At 43.8% G+C, this 21,752-nt stretch overlaps 1 protein-coding gene across 3 annotated transcripts in view; it reads left to right on the top strand.

Annotated features, from left to right (window-relative positions):
• The first annotated feature begins 4,816 nt into the window (after positions 1-4,816).
• sesn3 (sestrin 3) overlaps positions 4,817-21,752 on the top strand; it is a 92,517-nt gene continuing 75,581 nt past the window's right edge. For 2 of the 3 annotated variants that reach the window (XR_010004043.1, XM_062974560.1), the window contains exon 1: positions 4,817-5,051. Coding sequence is in view for 2 of the 3 variants with exons in the window: in XM_062974560.1 (XP_062830630.1) it covers positions 4,941-5,051 (111 nt within the window). In the remaining variant the exon portion in view is untranslated. The remainder of the gene's footprint in view (positions 5,052-21,752) is intronic. The other variant, XM_016992681.2, reaches the window with a different exon arrangement.

Raw genomic sequence — 21,752 nt, 5'->3', positions numbered from 1 at the left:
ATAATGTGACCTGTGTATCAACAGGGTACATCATTGCAGACTTTGCATGGATATGTGAAACTGCAGATAACAGCAAATCATCGAATTCTGGAGTTGGAAGAGACTCCAAAGGCCATTCAGTCCAACTCTCTGTGTATGACTTTAAAAATATTTTTCTCACTCTCTTTCTCTCTCCCCCCACCTCTTTCTCTTTCTCTTTGAAAGATTATGAAGCTTTGTGGATATTTTCATCATTTTAACAAATCTTGATCCTGCTTTAATCTCTGTTCTTGTTGAAAACAAACTGAAGATAGGTATGGAAGAAACATTAAAATTCTTCTTACAGCCAAGGCTTCTCTTGATGTTGTAACCTTCTAGAATAATAATGAGATTAAAAACAAAGCATTGGATTACAGTTGTTATCATACTACTATCCTGTTCAAAGAGATTAGAGTTTATTGCTGAAGTGGTCAAGATATTAAACACAAAGATTTCAAAGACAGAGATTGGAAGCAATGGATTACAAATAAAATTACCTGTAAAGTCTTTATGTAGGGAGAAGAGTAAAGGGAGCATAATTATATTTGTGAAATAATTCAGTCTAGTAACATTCTGAATTTGTAATGTAACAAGTAATAACCGAGATCTTATATGGCAAAGCAGAACTATACTGGATGATATAGAGTTGGAAGAGACTACAAGAGCCATCCAGTCCAACCCCATTCTTCCATGCAGGAACACACAATCAAAGAATTCCTGACAGATGGCCATCCAGCCTCTATTTAAAAACTTCCAAGGAAGAAGTCCCCAGCAGCCTCTGAGGAAATGTGTTCCACTCTTACAATGTTTAGATAGAATCTCTTTTCCTGCTATTTGAATAACTCAACTCCATATCCCAGTTCAAGAGAAGCAAAAAACAATTTTGCCCCCTCCTCAGTATTGTTGGGATGTGCTGTCATATCCCACTATTACCAAATGGCCCCAAAACCTCCAGGGTCTCTTTATCCAATCAAACACTAGAAGCACTGAGATTGTTCAACAGGTTTATTTGATCAAATCACCCTGCCGGGTGAACAGAAGAAAGTGCCACACAAAACTGAAACACAGCTCAGTTTTATAGTCAACACCTTGAGCATATGCACAGGCTATTTTCTCAGATTCATGCACCAGCTCTTATCAGTGTTCCTGAGTCTGCTTTTCCTTAGCAACCAATTTCCCTTCCTGCATCTCCCCTTATGTTACTGGGCATTTCCCTTTTGAACTTTTCCCTTATTTGAACTCTCTGCTTTGGCTGGTAATTTTCCACTACTACCTCAACCCTACTCCCTTCAATATGATAATTCAGCTGCTCATTTAACATCCTTGGAGTAATGGTTAAGCAGACCACCATAGCCATTTTGTGGCTTATTGAGAATGGCTTATAACTAGATATAACAGGACTACTTCGGCCATTGGAATCTGCTGGAGCCTTCTAGAGATTTCAGTGGATGATGAACTCATTTTGCATCTGGCTGTGTGTTGCCTCTGCCCATAGCATAATTCAGTTCACAGCTGTCCAAGCGGAGTTTCTTAAGTGTAACTGTTACATATATATTTACTAATTCTTGGATATTTATCAGTGTCTGCAATGGGACAGGTGATTCTCTGGGAGTGTGGATAAAGCAAGGAACATATGCAGAAACATATAGGATCTCTACTAAGTTGTCAACACACCACTATTCAAATAGTTCTCATCAGTTCATAAGTACAGTCATTCATCTGTATCCATGGATTCTGTACCCATGGATTCCATCCTCCACAACTTGGAAATATTTTGTTAACAAATCCAAAAAAACAAATCTTAATCTTGCCATTTTATATAAGGGACACCATTGCACCAGTGTATATAAAGGGATTTGAGTATCCACAGATTTTGCTATCCAAGGGTGTCTTGTAACCAAATCGCTGCAGATATCAAGGGCCCACTATAATACTTCGGTTGGACAAGGGCTGAAGCTGTTCCATCATGAAACCAAGAGGAAAGGCTGGGTGGAATCATCTATGAGACCTACCAATACTAACCTATCACAGCAGTTTATAGGTATCAGACACAGAATAGATAGTACTTTACAGGCATTAGACCAGTAACACAGTGCATAGCTGGCAAATATATGTCAGGGAATGTTTAACATGCTAGTTTTACCTGGAATACGAACTGGTTGGTATAGTCCAAGAGGGATATTTCCTTGGTTTGAGTCAGCAAAATGTCCTGGCGGACTTGGGTCCTTGTGTCCATTTATTCCTTGCTCTTACTATAAGATAAAAAAAGGGCTTGGAAGGGGTAAGAAAGAATATTGGGTAAAGTATTATCTGCTGCCCAATTGTTGTTGTTGTTTTTATTATATGCTGCTGGATTGAACCAGAAGTCAACATTTTAGTGCATACACTTCAATGTGTAAAAGGATTTATAGGAGGAAATGAACTGCATTGATTTTAATCCCAAGAATGGCTAGGAGTTGTCCTCTCACCCTACCCAAAAAATGCTGTTCCCCTCCCGTTTGTTTTTATCTTTCTTTTCCCAGTAGTGGGACTGATCAGTTTCACAAAAGAGAATGAAACAGAAGTGCGGGGCTAGCTGGCTTTACATATCCACACAGAAGAGCCAGCTAAACACATTCCTCTTCTGGCTAACTCAGCCAATTCTATGTTGCCTTCCTGGAATCCAACACCACCGCTAGTTTTTCTTTTGCACAGGCAAGTTGCAAGATTTGGAACAAGACTCTAGGCTCAGTATTTTGGTAGTGACTAACGTGAAAGCGCACTTAACATCTTGTCCTAAGTAAAATGTAACCCAAATTGAAACTACCTGGCTCTTGTTGTTATATGTTTTCAAGTCAACTCTGATTTATAGCAACTCTACATTTGGCAAGATTTATTAACAGGATCAATTTTCATTTAAGGTTGAGAGAGTGCAACTTGCCCAAGGTCATCCAGCATAAATATTTTTTAAGTTATTAAAACAAGTCAGTTAAAATAACTGTATGACAACAATGCACATATATTTGTTTGCCTAATGCCATGAATTGTTTGCAGGGGCCTGACAGGCAGGAAAATTACTCCCAAATACATAAGCACATTTTTAACAGATACAGTATTGAATAAAGAGCTCCCGGTGGCACAGCGGGTTAAACCGCTGAGCTGCTGAACTGGCTGACCGAAAGGTTGGCAGTTTGAATCCGGGGAGTGGAGTGAGCTTCCGCTGTTAGTCCTAGCTTCTGCCAACCTAGCAGTTTGCAAACAAGAAAATGTGAGTAGATCAATAGGTACCACTTCTGTGGGAAGGTAACAGTGCTCCATGCAGTCCTGCCAGTCATGACTGCATGGAGCCAAAACATTGACTACTAAAAAATTGACTAGACACCTTGGAGGTGTCTATGGACAACACCGACTCTTCGGCTTAGAAATTGAGATGAGCACTAACCCCCAGAGTCAGACACGACTAGACTTGCTGCCAGGGGAAAACCTTCACCTTTATCGACTGTACTGAATACAAAATGGAGTCTTGAGCCTGCACATGCTCAGTATAGTTGCATGTCTATAACTCCTTCCACACCAGAGTCAAATCAACATACAGTAGCGTCTCACCTATCCAACATAAATGGGCCGGCAGAACATTGGATAAGTGAAAATGTTGGATAATAAGGAGGGATTAAGGAAAAGCCTATTAAATGTCAAATTACGTTATGATTTTACAAATTAAGAACCAAAACATCATGTTTTTCAACAAACTGACAGAAAAAGTTATGATTTTACAAATTAAGAACCAAAACATCATGTTTTACAACAAATTGACAGAAAAAGCAGTTCAGTACACAGTAAAGTAATTACTGTATTTACGAATTTAGCACAAAACCATCACAGTGTATTGAAAACATTGACTACAAAAAGATTGACTACAAATAAAGATTGAATTGCATAAAACGAACTTACAACAACAACCTTGTCGGAAGTTAAATCCATAAAAAGTTCAGTCCTTGATATCTAGAGAAACAGCTGTGGATCCGGGCGGGATGCAGATTGCGTTGGATAATCCGGAAGTTGGATGAGCGAAGGTTGGATAAGCGAGACTCTACTGTATCTATATAATACACGTTACCAAATATATACATTAACAAATAAATAGTGAGTTGCTTGGGAGGTTACTATTTCCAACAGTGGGAAGTCCGGGGTGGGAGAAAGAATTCTTGTCTCTCTGAGGCAAATGTAGAAACTGGCCATCTTGATTTAGCATTGAATGGCCTTGCAGCTTCGAAGACTGGTTGCTTACTGCCTGTGTGGGGGTGAATCCTTTGTTAGGAGATGTTAGCTGGCCCTATACCAGGCATAGGCCAGCTTGGGCCTTCGCTCTAGGTGTTTTGGTCTTCAACTCCCACCGTTCCTCGCAGCCTCAGGCCTCTTCCTTTTCCCCCTCAGCCGCTTAAGCGAGGAACGGTGGGAGTTGAAGTCCAAAACACCTAGAGCGAAGGCCCAAGCTGGCCCATGCCTGAACTATATATACTGTCTGTATGACTTTAAGTCTTTCTTTCCCTTCCTCCTCCACCTCACAGCCTGAAGCAGAGCGAAAGGGGGCGTAACCGCCGCGTGCGTGTTGCCCGCCTCGCCCCCATTGGTGGAGAAAGCAAGCCCCGCCCCACCAGCTTCCAGCTGGCTCGTCTTTCCACGCCCCTTTTTCTTCTTCTTCTCCTGAGCTGCCTGGAGATGGGGAAGGCGCGAGCTCTTTTCCTATTGGCTAGCCGCCTTCGAGGCTCGCGATTGGCCGGCGGGGCTGGTTGGGGGGCGTGGCAACTGCGTTGTGATTGGCCGGGGACGAGGGGTGTGCGCGCGAGGAGGATGGAAGCGCCGCTTGAGGGGACTGAGGAGGAGGAGGCAGGAGCCCAAGCAGCAGCCACAGCCGCCGTCCTTTCCCCGCGTCCTCTTCCATCATGAACCGGGGAAGTAGCGCTGCTTCCTGCCCGGCCTCGGCGCCCGGAGACAGCCAGGGAAGCGGGCTAGGCCGCCGGGTCTGTAGCAACTGCAGGAAAGTCCTGAGGCAGGTGAGTAAACTGAGGGCCATATACTCAAACTGAACACATATCTATGTGAGAAAGTACGGCTTCTGGTGTGTTCCCGAGGGCCCTTCCACACAGTCATATAACGCAGAATATCAAGGCCGAATAACCCTCAGTTTCTGCTTCGAACTGGCTTATCTTGAGTCCACACTGCCATATAATCCGGTTCAGTGTGGGATTCTATACAGCTGTGTGGAAGGGGTCTCAGATAACCCAGTTCAAAGTGTATACTGTGGGTTACTAGGTACTAGGTGGGGTACAATAATAATAATAATAATAATAATAATTTTATTTTTGTATGCCGCCTCCATCTCCCCAACGGGGACTCAGAGCAGCTCACACGGGGGCAAGCCCAATACAATCATATAATATCATCAAATCAACAGTTAAGACATCAAAGAATGCATTTAAAAAACAAATTAACAAGTCATGATTTAAAATAGACATAATTAAAAATATTAAACAATCATCCAAGGCTTTAAAAGGTCCAATATAACACAGAATATCAAGGCCGGATAACCCTCAGTTTCTGCTTCGAACTGGGTTATCTTGAGTCCACACTGCCATATAATCCAGTTCAAAGTGGGATTCTATATAGCTGTGTGGAAGGGGCCTCAGATAACCCAGTTCAAAGTGGATATTGTGGCTTACTAGGCTGTTGTGAGCTTTCCGGGCTGTATGGCTATGTTCCAGAAGCATTCTCTCCTGACATTTCACCCACATCTATGGCAGGCATCCTCATAAGTTGTGAGGTACAGGGCCATAGGCAGAAAAAAAATTCGGCGGGGAGGGGGGTTGAAACTTCTTTTTAGTGAGTTATGAAGAGTAGTTCCATACCTCACAATCTCTGATGATGCCTGCCATAGATCTGAACGAAACGTCAGGAGAGAATGCTTCTGGAACATGGCCATACAGCTCGGAAAACACACAACAACCCTGTGATTCCAGCCATGAAAGCCTTCGATAACACAGTAGTTCCATAACGCAAAACAATGTAGAAATCAGGCTCCACCAATAAACTTCAGTGGACACTCATTGGGGTTTGGTTAACCAATTCAAAAACCTGGTTTACTCATGAATTTTTAAAAACCTGAAAGGATTCGGGGGGGGGGGGGGTGAGGTATATATGGGAAACTAAGCAAGGGAGGTTTATATATCTGTGGAAGGTCCAGGGTGGGAGAAAGAACTCTTCTCCGTTGGAGGCCAGTGTGAATGTTGTAATTAATCACCTTGATTAGAATTATTGTGGGTTATTCTGCCCTGATATTTTGCGTTATATGGCTGTGTGGAAGGGCCCTTAGTTCTGTATCTCGGGGTGTGGGTGATGGGTGTGTGGTGGATACTTGGTGGCAGCTGTGGTCAAGTCTACATAGGGACCACCAAACGCCACATTGCCCAGAAACAAATCAAAGAACACGAAAGGCCCTGCAGACTTAACCAGAGAAGTCGGCCATAGCAGAGCATTTGATGAACCAACCTGGACACAGTATATTATTTGAGAACACAGAAATGCTGGACCACTCTAACAACTACCACCTTGTCAGACTACACAGAGAAGTCATTGGAATCCACAAGCATGTGGACAACTTCAGCAGAAAGGAGGAAACAATGAAAATGAACAAAATCTGACTATTAGCATTAGAAAAACTCTAAAATCAAGACAGTAAATGAAGAACAACACTCTGAAAACGGGAATTCCAGACATGAATCAATCAGGGCCAGTTAACACCTCCCAACATAGGATTCCCCCAGGCAGTAAGCAGCCAGACCTTGAAGCCAAAAGGCCATTTAATAATAATAATACATTTTTATTTATATCCCGCTTTTCTCCCTCATGGGACCCAAAGCAGTTTACAACATATTAAAATCACATAAACAACAATCCAAAAACATCGATAAAACATAAAATAAACAGTTTAAAACCGGCATGGGAAACCTTCAGTCCACCAAGTGTTTCGGACTTCAACTCCCACAATTCCTAACAAGTTTGCCCATGCCTGGTTTAAAACAACAATCATATACATTCTAATGCTAATGAAGGTAGCCAGTTGCAACATTCACACTTGCTTCAAACAAGCAAGAGTTTTTCTCCCACCCTAAACATTTCACAGATATATAAACCGCACTTGCCTAGTTTCCAACAGGCCTCACAACCTCTGAGGATACCTGCCATAGATGCAGGCAAAACATCAGGAAAAAATGCTTCTGGAGCATGGCCATACAGCTCAGAAAACTCACAGCAACCCATAGGATAGTGGTTCTCAACCTGTGGGTCCCCAGGTGTTTTGACATACAACGCCCAGAAATCCCTGCCAGTTTACCAGCTGTTAGGATTTCTGGAAGTTGAAGGCCAAAATATCTGGGGACCCACAGGATAAAACCACTGCCATAGGATACGTGTTACAGTGGAGGTGTTGTGTGAGTACTGGGGGCTCTTCCACATAGCCATATAACCCAGAATATCAAGGCAGAATAACCCACAATAGCTGCTTCGAACTAGGTTATTCTCTCCGTCTGCCTGAGCCTCTTTTTCCTTCCATCCCTTTTGGGTTCCTTGACTGCGGCCACGCCCCCCTGAGCCAACTCTTTTCCAAGGGCAGAGGGAAAGCTCTGATGAAAGTTGTGCAAAGGTTATTGTATCTTTGTGGATGATAGCGGAGAGACAATTATCTCTCTTTCTGCCTCCCTCTGTGTGTCTGCATTGTGGCCTGAATCCATTTCTTAGTCTCCCACTAGAGTAGACCCCTTTAAATCCAAGAGTCGGCTCTCATTAGGATTAATGCCTGGATTTAGGCCTAGGGACGTGTAGGTCCTGGTGTCTTGTTTTCTTTGTGTGCGCGCGCTGTCTCTCTCTCACACACAGAAAGAAATGCATGGATATGTAGTACAAATATCACAACAATATGTGGTTCTTTTTAAATGTTTTCCATTGTTAAAGTTGTTCAAAATAAGATGGAATATATTTTGCAAGGGAAGAAGGGAGGGAAAAGATTAATCTTAGGGCCCTTCCACACTGCCCTTTATCTCAGGATCTGATCCCAGATTATCTGCTTTAAATGGGAATGTATGAGTCCCTACTGCCAGATAACCTGGGATGATTTTATTTTACTGTATTTATATACTGCTTTTCTCACCTCTGGGTGGGACTCAAAGCGTTTTACAACATAGTAATGGCAAAATTCAATGCCTAACATACATGTAAAACCAAATCATGTATCTAAAACAGTAAACATACAACTATGCATTAAAATCAATGAGACCATTAATCGTCATTTAGACATTAAGACAAGATTAAAACACCTAATGTAAATATTAAAAACACATGATCCAAATATCGTAGACCAGGCCGTTCCAATTGTCAATTGCACATATTCCCTATTTATTTCTTGCACTGCATTACTTTACTGGCCAAAAACTTGATCCCACAACCATGTCTTTGTCTTCTTTCTGAAAGCCAAGAGGGAGAGCGCTGTTCTAATCTCACTGGGGAGTGAGTTCTAGATCAGATCTTGGTATAAAGGGGCAGTGTGGAAGGGCCCTTACTAAGCAAAAACAACTGCAATTCCCGTAGCATCTGAAAGAGTTAACAACTTATTTGTGGCATAAGGTTTCATGGGCAACATCCCCCTTCATCTGCAGCACTGAATGATTCGGATATACTTGACTGTAGTCCAGGAAAGCTTCATGCTGAATATTGTGTTAGTCTTCAAGATGTCACAATACTTGGCATGAGTGTCAAGTTGTGTGTGAAGGCACGCATACTGTTACTTGCATGCTCATGATCTTTTTAGTATTGCCTTTCCCCAAAATGTGGTCACTATATAATTATTTAAAAATACCAAATGGTCAATAAAACAACAAGGTAGAGCTACTGGCAGCAGGAATAGAAGATTACATCATTGGAACAACCCTGGCAAAGGAGAGAATAGAACAAGCTTCTAAAGATGAAAGGGTGAAAGGTGTGTGTGTATGACCAAAAACAACTATGTATTATGAGTATACACTGTGTGTACGTGACCACATATATAAAGCAAAGTTGTGTTACCCCATGCCTCTTTATTCAGAAGTAAATTTTTACTGTTCTATAATGTTTAGTCAAAGCTGTAGCTTGACAAACTTGGATTGCTCTCACACTTTCTAGTCAACTGCACTTCACCGGTATAATATATAAATGATTTGAAGGCTGAACTCAGTCCCCTCTGAGGAAAGGCTACCTTGCTTGGGGAGTAAAAAAAAAAACTGGAATGATCCATTGGAGGTGGTGTGTGATTCAGGACAGATAAAAGCAAGTACTTTTTTGCCAAATGTATAGCTAAACTGGAATTTGCTACAGTATGATGTAATTAAAATCACTAATTTGAATGAATGTAAAGGGAGACTGGATAAATTTGTGGATGCTGAGAGTTGGTGGCTACTATTATGATGGCTGAGAGAGGGGTGGATATTCTCTGTATATATGTTGCTAGCAATGTTAACCCACCCAAGATTTTAGTCCAAATTTTAAAGAAGCTTTCTTAGACTTTCTGCACATAGGGTTAAGCACATTGGATAATTCCTTTAATGTCTTAAATTTAGAGAGGATTCACACATTGCAGCTGGTGAACAAACAAGTATTTCCTGCTGATGGTAGGACAATGGGGCAGAGGGGGTGGGGGCAGTATAGCCTACAAAGATTAAGACACCCATTTTGGTTTCTGGCTGTTGGGAATAATATCAGCAAAGGAATGCAGGTGGGCCATTTTAGCTTCTGAATTTATTGGGCTTCATGGGGGAGGGTTTTTAGATGGTGATGTGTATTGCCTCACTACAAAATACAGTACGTTAAATCTCCTGTTCATACACACATTGCCTAAGCCTGAGAAATATAGATGAGGAAAGTGCTGTGGTCCTCATATCTTACAATATAGACTCCACCTAACATGTCCTGCTGACTGCGTCTGAACTAAATGGTAGTCTGTCAGGAATGCTTTGGCTAAACGTTTCTGCCCTGGAAGGCAACTGAATAACATGACCCATGGAGCTGCTTTCAACTCTACAATTCAGTCCTTCTATGACTGTATAGGTCTTTGGTGTCATCGAGAATGTCTTCTCTTATATTGGATATGAGTGTCAAGGACAGAACGCCACAAGATTCAAAGTAACAGAGTTTATTAGATTACAGAACTCAAAAATGCCCGTAAAAACACAAGGGCCAGGCAGTTTTTGCCTTTAGGAGCAAAAAGGGACAAAAGTAAATGTTCAAAAGATAAACCGGATTAAACCGGAGTTTAATCCGGGTAAAAACAAACTGCTTGCTTCAGCCTAGGTATTAACAGAACGAAAGCCAAGGAACAAAAGATACAAAGAATGCAACTAATTGGCAGCAGATTCCTCTCTGCTGCCAGCACTGTGCTTAGAGTAACTTGCGTCGCTCCCACACACACACAGTAGACAGGATCTCCAACACGAGCAATTCAGCCAAGGATTGTAGAAGTAGAGTAGACCAGTTCCGTTCCGTAGATCAAAGCCAGAAGCAGACGTTTGTAGTTTTTCCAAGTCCAAGAAGGGGGGAAGACAAGCCGTGGTCAGTTCAGTCCGGGTTCTCAAAGCAGGAGATGGCGTCCGTCAGAAAGACGACGGAAGGTCAAGCTAATAAGAGTAAGCACAGGTTTGCACAAACAAATGCCCACACAATCCCTCCCGCCGTCTGACCTTGGATTCCAATCAACTTACGTCTCAGCACAGGAAAGCACACAAGTCTTCAGGGAAGCGTCCCACACACACACGGATCCCAAGCGTTTGCCCAGATTACCTTGCCCGACGCAATTTGCAATTGCTCCCAAGCCCCATTTTATGCCAGTTACAAATCTTCATCACTGTCAGCTGTCCTCCTTAACCCGGGCGTTTCCTCATCACTTTCCTCGTCAGAGCTGGAACACCTCTGACTACGCCCAACAGCATCTCCAGCTGTGGATCCCGTCCCATCCCTCCAGCTAAGCCATGGGTCTAATCCTGAAGGTCCCCATTCATCTTCTGTCCCATCATGGCCAGTGGCACCCAATTCCTCCCTTACCCGAGTCCAATCCATCTCATCCTCCTCTGAGCTAACCAGCCCCTCCTCCATTCTCTCCGTAAACCCTTCGAAAGATTCTTCGTCAGATGGTGCTGCAAATATGTCTCGCAGTCTTTTTCTCTCTCGCTCCTCGAGAGTATCTGACTCTCGAGGAGTCTTACGCCCACGTCTGTCAGTAACAGAGCCATGAGGCTCAATCATAACACTATCCCCTCTCACAAAGGCCTCCTCCCCCGATGGCGGAGAAGTGGCAGTGATACCCTCCGCTATAGCACCACGACGACTAGAGGTATCAAGTTTCAACAGCGAACGATGAAAGACTGGATGGACCTTTAAACTAGACGGTAAACGCAAACGAAACGCAACGGAAGAAATCTTTTTAACGATAGGAAAGGGACCCAAATACCGAGGCGCAAACTTTCCCCCAGCCTGTTTAATATGTTTGGAAGATAACCACACCAAATCCCCTTCTTCCAACTCCTCCCCTGCCTGCCTGTGGCGGTCAGCCTGAGTCTTCTGCGTTGCCTTAGCTTCCAGCAGTAAGCGACGGGCAACATCATGCAATGCAGCCATTTCCGTAGAGCGGTACACAGGGTCCGAAGAGACCACATTGGTCGACGGCGCCACACCTCCCCGTGGGTGAAAACCATAAGTTAGCTCAAACGGCGTATGCTGACTAGATGTGTGCACCGCATTGTTGTAAGCAAATTCCGCCACCGGTAGCCACTTCACCCAAGCCGTGGGTTGATCTAAACAAAAACAACGCAGATATTGCTCTAAGAGCCCATTAACCCGTTCCGACTGTCCATCCGTTTGCGGATGAAAGGCTGAAGAAACGTTTAACTTAGTCCCCAAGCACTCATGGAAATGTTTCCAAAAGCGTGACACAAATTGCGGAGCCCTATCTGAAATAATCACCTCGGGTGCTCCGTGCAAACGATAGATGTGCTTAGTAAATAGTAAGGCCAACGTAGGGGCCGCCGGAATGGTTGAACAAGGAATAAAATGAGCCAGTTTACTAAATAAATCCACCACCACCCAAATACAAGTATAACCCCCAGACTTAGGCAAATCTGAAATGAAATCCATGGAAATGATTTGCCATGGCCTGTCCGGAACAGGTAAAGACGACAACAACCCTCTAGGGCGCCCAACAGGCGTCTTACTCTGCTGGCAAACGGCGCAGCTGTCACAAAAGCGCAGAATGTCTTGCCGCATCTTTGGCCACCAATAGCTCCTGGTAATGAGCTGCACGGTCTTGAATCTGCCAAAGTGCCCAGCCATGGGTTCGTCATGGTGGGCTCTAATCACCTCCAACCTGAGGGCCCCCACTGGTACGTAGACCTGCCCCCTGCGTACCAATACTCCGTCTTGATCTTGTAGATGCGGCAGTATGGTACGATTACCTGCTGAGAGCAGCATCAGTTGCTCCTGTGTCCACACATCATCCCTCTGAGCCTCAAGGATCTGGTCATGTAACCCGAGCTCATTATCTACAACACACAGAGAGGCAGTAGGCAAGATGGTCTGACATACAACCTGCTCATTGGTCTTAAACTCCGGCTTGCGGGATAAAGCATCGGCCCGCAAGTTTGCCTTCCCCTCTACGAACTGCACCTTGAAGTTAAACCTGGAGAAAAACAAAGCCCATCGGATTTGACGCTGGTTTAACTTCTTTGCTGTTTGCAAGTGCTCTAAATTCTTGTGATCAGATCTGACCACGATCTGGTGCCGTGCCCCTTCAAGCCAGTGCCGCCACACCTCAAACGCCACCTTAATCGCCAACAACTCCTTCTCCCATATGGTATAGTTCTGCTCGAAGGGTGTTAGTTGCCGCGAGTAAAATCCACAGGGACGCAAGGTCCCTGAGGAATCTTTCTGAGACAATACAGCCCCCAACGCGTAGCTAGAAGCGTCCGCTTCTACCACGAACGGTTTGTCAACATCAGGATGGGTTAGTATGTTGTCTGATTGAAAACTAGACTTAAGTTGTAGAAACGCCTCGTGAGCTTCCCGCCCCCACACAAATGGCTGTTTCTTGCGCAGAAGCTGCGTCAAAGGTACCGTGAGCTTTGCAAAATTCGGAATAAACTCCCGGTAGTAATTAGCAAAACCTAAGAACCTTTGTACATCCTTCTTAGTTTTCAGCTCCTGCCATGAGTTGACGGCGTCAACCTTATGTGGGTCCATTTTAAGTTCCCTACCTGACACTACATGACCTAGGAACTCCACTTCAGGCACATGAAAGACGCATTTGGAAGCCTTGGCGAAAAGCCCATTAGCCCGCAGTCGGTGCAGAACCTGCTTGACATGTTGACGATGTTCTTTCTCGTCCTTAGAAAAAATCAAGATATCATCCAAATAAATCACTAAAAATTGGTCAATTAGGTCCCTGAACACATCGTTCATGAACCTCTGGAAGACCGCAGGAGCATTACAAAGCCCAAAAGGCATGACTCGGAACTCGTGGCATCCGAAACACGTGTTAAATGCCGTCTTCCATTCATCCCCTTCCCGTATACGGATTAAGTTATAGGCCCCCCGCAGGTCAAGCTTGGTAAAGACCTTAGCCCCTTGCACCCTTGATAACAGTTCCGAGATTAAAGGGAGCGGGTACCTATCCCGAATGGTGTATTTGTTTAGGATCCGATAGTCGCAGACCAGCCTAAGTTCCCCAGTCTTTTTGGCTACAAAGAATACTGGTGCCGCAGTTGGAGAACTAGATGGGCGAATAAACCCCTTGGCTAAATTTTCATCTAAAAACTCCCGCAAAGCTTGCCTTTCCGGTACAGTCAAGGCATACAGCCTCCCTGCTGGCAGTTTCGCACCTTCTGCCAACTTGATGGCGCAATCATATGGCCTGTGCGGTGGTAATTTGTCCGCTTCTCTTTTACAAAATACATCAGAGAACTCCCCATACTCAGCAGGCACTCCCTCCATATCAGCATGAGTAACGTTTAGAGTGCAACAATCCTGCCTCTTTAAGATCACTTTACGTGTTGCCCAATCCACTTGTGGGTTTACTACAGCTAGCCAATCCATCCCCAGGATCACATCATATCTAGGCAAGCTCGTAATATCCCACACAAACGTTCCCGTTACTCCCTGCACCTCCCACGTTACTGCTGAGGTTTCCTGGTTAACCACCCCAGTCTCCAGCAGTCTCCCATCTGCTCCCTCCACCCACACGTCGCATGCCTTGCGCACTCTAGGAATGCCATGCTTCTTAGCAAACTCAATATCTACATAGGAGACCGTAGCTCCTGAGTCCAGCAGTGCCAGAGTAGAAACAAGTTCCCTTCCCCCAACAGATAATGTAATGGGTACGAAAACATGCTTCCTCCCCTCAGTTGACTGCTTGAGGAGCCCTAGTGCGTTGGACTCACGTCGCACTAGGGCTGGCCTTTTCCCGAAAGCTGGGAAGGTTTCACATTACAATTTTTGGCAAAATGCCCAGCATTCCCACAGTACAAACACAAGCCCAGCTGCCTCCTACGGCTCTTTTCCTCTGTAGACAGTTTTTTAAAGACCCCAAGCTCCATGGGCTCTTCCCCCATCACCACAGGTGCCCTGGTTACATGCATGGGTGGCGCACACATTGCTTTTGAGTGTTTACGAGCCTCGAACCTTGCGTCTAAACGCAGCACCTTAGCTACTAAGGCGTCCCAGCTTTCAGCCGGCTCCAAGCGTGCTAATTCATCCTGGAGCATATCACTTAACCCGGCAGTAAATAAAAGCATGAATGCATTTTCCCCCCAATCCAGCTGGTGGCGATACAGGTTAAACTTATTTAAGTAATCCAAAACAGTCCCCTTTCCCTGTTTCAACCGATACAGAGCCCACCCAGCGTTCTCCGTGCGGAGAGGATCCCCAAAAGTATCAGTTAACAACCTTTTGAAATTATTCAAATTGTCCTTGACTGGGTCATTTCCCAAAATTAAATTAGTGGCCCATTGTCCTGCGGGACCGGTCAACAAACTCAAAATAAAAGCCACCTTGCTAGTGTCAGTAGGAAAAGCATGAGCACTGAGCTGAGAAAAATAAAGCTCCACTTGTGCCAAAAAGGTTGGCAACTTGCACCTGGTTCCGTCAAAGCGTTCAGGAGTCAAAACATGTCCTTTCACAGCAAAAGCTGTTTGGCTTAAGGCCGTTTGCAATTGGTCTACTTTGGCTCTTAACTCATCCATCGTCTTCCTGACGGGTTTATTGCTGCAATAAACTTTTTATGGGCGTCGGGCAATCTGTCAAGGACAGAACGCCACAAGATTCAAAGTAACAGAGTTTATTAGATTACAGAACTCAAAAATGCCCGTAAAAACACAAGGGCCAGGCAGTTTTTGCCTTTAGGAGCAAAAAGGGACAAAAGTAAATGTTCAAAAGATAAACCGGATTAAACCGGAGTTTAATCCGGGTAAAAACAAACTGCTTGCTTCAGCCTAGGTATTAACAGAACGAAAGCCAAGGAACAAAAGATACAAAGAATGCAACTAATTGGCAGCAGATTCCTCTCTGCTGCCAGCACTGTGCTTAGAGTAACTTGCGTCGCTCCCACACACACACAGTAGACAGGATCTCCAACACGAGCAATTCAGCCAAGGATTGTAGAAGTAGAGTAGACCAGTTCCGTTCCGTAGATCAAAGCCAGAAGCAGACGTTTGTAGTTTTTCCAAGTCCAAGAAGGGGGGAAGACAAGCCGTGGTCAGTTCAGTCCGGGTTCTCAAAGCAGGAGATGGCGTCCGTCAGAAAGACGACGGAAGGTCAAGCTAATAAGAGTAAGCACAGGTTTGCACAAACAAATGCCCACACAATCCCTCCCGCCGTCTGACCTTGGATTCCAATCAACTTACGTCTCAGCACAGGAAAGCACACAAGTCTTCAGGGAAGCGTCCCACACACACACGGATCCCAAGCGTTTGCCCAGATTACCTTGCCCGACGCAATTTGCAATTGCTCCCAAGCCCCATTTTATGCCAGTTACAAATCTTCATCACTGTCAGCTGTCCTCCTTAACCCGGGCGTTTCCTCATCACTTTCCTCGTCAGAGCTGGAACACCTCTGACTACGCCCAACAGCATCTCCAGCTGTGGATCCCGTCCCATCCCTCCAGCTAAGCCATGGGTCTAATCCTGAAGGTCCCCATTCATCTTCTGTCCCATCATGGCCAGTGGCACCCAATTCCTCCCTTACCCGAGTCCAATCCATCTCATCCTCCTCTGAGCTAACCAGCCCCTCCTCCATTCTCTCCGTAAACCCTTCGAAAGATTCTTCGTCAGATGGTGCTGCAAATATGTCTCGCAGTCTTTTTCTCTCTCGCTCCTCGAGAGTATCTGACTCTCGAGGAGTCTTACGCCCACGTCTGTCAGTAACAGAGCCATGAGGCTCAATCATAACAATGAGTGTACATAACAAGTCCTTATTGTATGGATTGTGGTTGACTACCACTTTGGTAAACCAGACTTTAATAAAATAATAATATCTTTATATCCTGCCCCATATTCCTAGAGCAGTGGTTCTCAACCTGTGGGTCCCAAGATGTTTTGGCCGTCAACTCCCAGAAATCCTAACATCTGGTAAACTAGCTGAGATTTTTGGGAGTTGTAGGCCAAACCACCTAGGGACCCACAGGTTGAGAACCACTACCCTAGAGGAACTCTTGGTGCCTTACAAAACAAGCCTCATACTTTGAGATAGATAGCTTTGGATAGCATTGGGTATGGTTAACACCCCTGTGGTGTTTGTTTTGTTGTCTGTGCCCCTGTTCAGAAGATTTCACCTCACTTTCTTTCCCTGTGATAATTGGATTTTGAAAAATGTGAAAACAGGAACTGGTGATAAAGCTTCAGGGGAGACACCTCTTTCAGGAGTGAATTTCCCTTCCATGGGATAGATTTCTCTCACGTCCTGTTGTCTCATCCCCGTTTTTAACTGAGTTATTTCGAAGTCAAAGGTTTGTAACTTGGGGAGTGCCTATTTATGGTATTGATTACATTTCTGTGCAATTCTTCTCACCCCTGGGGGGACTCAGAGTGGTGTACAACATATCAAATGACAAAAATTCAATGCTGAACATACAAAGAAAGAGCAACAGATAACACAACTAAATCAATAACTTATATAAATTAGAACCATTAAAACTATACAAAAATAAATTATATCATAAACATGAAACATTTAAACATTGTGCCAGTCCTATGATTATTATTTAGCTGCTTCAGTGATGATATCACTCTCCAAATGCTTACTCACGTGGCCAGGTTTTGAGTTTTTTGAACATCAGGAGAGAGGGGGCCATTCTAATCTCGCTGGGAAGGGAGTTCCACAGCAGAGAGGCCACCACCAAGAAGGCCCTGTCTCTTGTCCCCATCAATCGCTCCTGCGAAGATGGCAGGACCAAGAGCAGGACCTTCCCGGCAGATCTTTGCACTTAAACTGGCTCAGTTTGAGTGCTATATTGAGCATATGTACATTTGAAATTAAAATGCTTCGTGACATATTTGAGTTTAGTCTTTTTTGCTCTTACTCCCCTCTTTTATTCAAATGAGAAGCCCTGACTCCTATATTCACACTTTGGTTCCACTGGAAATTTTAAGGATGGACACCACTAGCTATACAATCGATTTTCCCTATGTTCCTCAATGAGAACAGTTCTGGCTGCTTGACTGAAAAATCAGTTTAACAGAGTGGGGAATAGCAGCAATAAGGCCAAACCTCCTCTGAACAAATCTTGCCAAGAAAACACCATAATAGAGTTGCCATGTGTTGGAAATGACATGAATGCCACACTGGCTCTGAAACTGAGGAGACTTAGATTCAAATACAACCAAATATTGCATTTGAATATAAGGCCCCTATCTCCAAGTTTCATAAGGTTGTTGTGAAGTTAAAACTTTCCTCTGTGGAGAATGGGCAAATTGAAAATGTCAAATAAAAGGAAATCCAAAGAGTAGACAATCCTATCTTTCACTTGGCTTTTAGCTGGAGTTCCATAGTTTGGTCCTAACAAGTAGCTCTGATTTTGCATAAGCTAGAAAGGAAACTCGATATGAGACAGGGATTAAGGAGGAGCACTTGGTCTTAATGTTTGTTCTCAGCTTTGACAATTATCCAAGCTCAGTCAATGTATACTTCCACCTTTAGGGGAAAACAAGCCTTAAAGAATCACATGCTAGTCTTGGCAATTTCAACAAGCCACCCTTCAGGAATATTCTAATCAGTTTACCTCTTCTTGGTATATCTGATTAACCAAGCGCATTAGTTGAGGTGCCTCTTGTTTGTCCAGTGCAAATGAATTGAAACTGCTGAGTTGGGCAAATGCATCAGCTTGGAGCAAGTAAGGCAAATGCTGTTGTGCTGTGTGTGCGTGTGTCTTTGGCAACCTCCTTCTAATTATATCTTTGCAATGAGGTTGTTCTTGTAAATACTAAGAAAGTATGTAAGTCAGTGAGCTTAAATATTTGCACTCTTTGTCCCAAAGCTGTTTTTCTTTTTCTTCCTCTGTGGGTCAGGCCAAATGCCAATCAAAGTTGTTTTTCAAACCATGCGGTGAAATTGTAGAACTCCAACCACCACCACCAAGAAGAGTTTGGCTTTGGAAAACAGCTGTGGGGGAGGGTGGGGAGGATAATGCACTTTAAAAAGTTGTCAGTGCTGTAAACTTTTGCAAACTGTGTCTTGTGCTAACAAATGTGTATGTTTGGTACGTGCATTTATTTCCCACTCTCCTTCCCCCCTCCTAAATTCTTGGATCATGTTACACATCTTGTACTTGATGTTTCTTTGTCTCTCTCTCTGCTTTGTAACTTGTAAAAAGTTTCATGAATATGGGGAGCCCAAAGGAGTACAACTGATTTTAACTATTTCATGGCTGGCCCAGGTTTTCTTGGCTTGGATGAGTCTTCCATGTAAAAATCCAAATGTTGCTCCTAGCAACTGTATCAGAGGTGAAGAGTCATATTCCAGCAATGGGCTTGGCTTCCATTTTTCTGAACTCACATGGACTGAAGAGGGTGATGGCAGCTATACCTTCAATATCAAAGGCATGGCTTCATTCCCTGACAATTTGGCTACTTGACACAGTGCCAACTAGGGCTAGGAAAGGTGAAAATTGCGGGGGGGGGGGGGGGGGGAGCAAAGCCAAGCACACTCAGCTGGTGTTTGGAGAGTCTTAGCTTCCTCTTTATCATCCCCTTATGCTAATAGCTGGTATTTAAGGCCAGAGAAGCATTAGCTGTCTTATGCTTTCTTTCTTTTTTTGGGAAGAATGCAGTGCAGTACAAATTTTCCCCAGTTATCAGAGATAAATTGGAGATCCCACTTGTTCCCTGTTGTGAAGTCATGCGACTTTGAGGATAGGAGGGCAAGGTTCCCAGGTCAAAAAAAATGGTTTACAGCTGCAGATTGTCCTTTACCTACATTGTATGAATACTGAATGGTGGTTTGATTGTGCAATCAAGACTAGTCTTGGGATTCTGTACTCCCTTTCTGTGGGCATAAAAGCAAAAGTAAAGGTTTTCCCCTGACATTAAATGTAGTTGTGTTTGACTCTGGGGGTTGGTGCTCATCTCCATTGTCTGTAGACATCTCCAAGGTTATGTGGCCAGCATGACTGCACAGAGCGCCGTTACCTTCCTACCGGAACGGTACCTATAGACCTACTCACATTTGCATGTTTTTGAACTGCTAGGTTGGCAGAAGCTGGGGCTATCAGCGGGAGCTCACCCCCGGTCACCAGATTCAAACTGTCAACCCTTTGGTCGGCAAGTTCAGCAGCTTAGTGCTTTGAGCTGCTGCTCCACCAGGGGCTCTGTGGGCATATCTATGATAAAAATTAAATCAGCCTCATAATTGTTTATAATTGAGGTGGTTCCAAACCAAGCAATTCAGCACACAATTCTTCAAACCAGCATGAAATTCACAATTCCCAGGGATCTTTGAAGAAAGTTACAAGTGTGGGACTGATCCCAAATTAACATAACATATGAAATGTGCTTCTTCTCCTTAAGCTTAGGGTAAAATCTTGTGCATGGTTTCTTGAGAGTAAACCACAGAGAATTCTGGGATTGACTTGCATAAATAGCAGAATGATTGGGCTACCTTAATACTGTTAGCCATATTAATAAATCCACTGATATTGCAGTTTTAAAATGACCTTTATGTTCTCACCCTATGCTTCTCACTTGTTACCCTGTAAGCCACATCACACTTGACAAAGGCTTAAGCTCCTTTCCCCTTCCATTCTATCTACAACTGTGTCACTTCTAAAGCCTGCCAATCTAATCTTAAGTGTTTTATGATACAAAGGAAGGTTTAGGCCTTTAACAAAATCTTAAGTATAAGTTACATGAGAGTAGCAGTCTCTAGAACAGCAAGACTGCAATCAGGGTAGCCCTGGGGTCCCCAAACTAAGGCCAGTGGGCCGCATCTGGGCCCAAGGTCATTTATCTGGCCCCCGCCCTCAGTTTTAGATTTAGGCTCGCCCAAAGTCTGAAATGACTTGAAGGCTCCCAACAACAACAGCAATCCTAATTAACTTGACTATCTCATTGGCCAGAAGCAGGCCCACACTTCCCATGAAATCCTGATAGGTTTATGTCAGTTAAAATTGTTCTTATTTTTAAATATTGAATTGTTCTTTCATGGTTGGGGTGTTTGTTTGTTTTTTGCACTACAAATAAGACATGTGCAGTGTGCATAGGAATTTGTTCGTATTTTTTTCAAATGATAATTTGGCCTCCCAACAGTCTGAAGGATTGTGGACTGCCCCTCTGCCTAAAATGTTTGAGGACCCCTGTTTTGTTCAGATGCATACTTTTGAATCCTCTCACTCTGCACTCATTTTATGAGAGTTAAGCTCCAGCAGCAAGCCCCAGCATTGCCATAAACAGCAACAAGAATGAAGAACAGGAAGTACCTCAAAGAAGAGGTGCTTCCTATTAGTGGGGTATAGAACTAGTGTGCTGTCTCTGACTCAAAAATTGTATCACACATACTGAGCTTGTCTATGTCAACTAGCAGCAAATAAGGACAAGATGTGGGAGTAAATTCTACTGAAATTGGGTCTTCCAAACAAATGTATGAAAACAATATGATACTCAGTATGATCCTGTTTATCAGAGGTAGACAACTAACTTGTGGCCTTCCAGGTATTGTTGTGCTGCATTTCCTAACAGCCTTAGTCAGCATGGTCAATGTTGAGTTGGCGTTATACAGTTCAACAAATGGAAAGCCACAAGTTGTCATTTATTACTGTGGATAGTGTTGGCCTTAGGCATTTGGCTGGATGGTGAAACCTGCCTTCAATAAATGACTTGGTGATTTTGAGAAAGTTGCTTTTATATTTAGTCTCCCATCAGCAAATTAGCAGTAACTGTGACCTTGCCTGACAGAATCATTGTGAGCATAAAAGGAGGTGATGATATGTTTATGCTCACCAAGTTCCTCAGGTGTAAAGCAAGCTAATTGGTGAAATGAGTTTATTTGCTCCATAAAACTAGGTCAAGGAGATCAGGATGGATTTGAGGTGAGATGCCAGTTCTGATAAACTGGTGTTTGACATCTCTCCATAATTAATTACATGTTATTAATCTTCATTGTTCCATTAATGGAATTTATACATCACCCAGTGTGCCATCAGT

This window comes from Anolis carolinensis, chromosome 3 (genome assembly GCF_035594765.1).
Source record: "Anolis carolinensis isolate JA03-04 chromosome 3, rAnoCar3.1.pri, whole genome shotgun sequence".
Taxonomy (NCBI): domain Eukaryota; kingdom Metazoa; phylum Chordata; class Lepidosauria; order Squamata; family Dactyloidae; genus Anolis; species Anolis carolinensis.
This window is presented reverse-complemented; position numbering and strand designations above follow the sequence as displayed.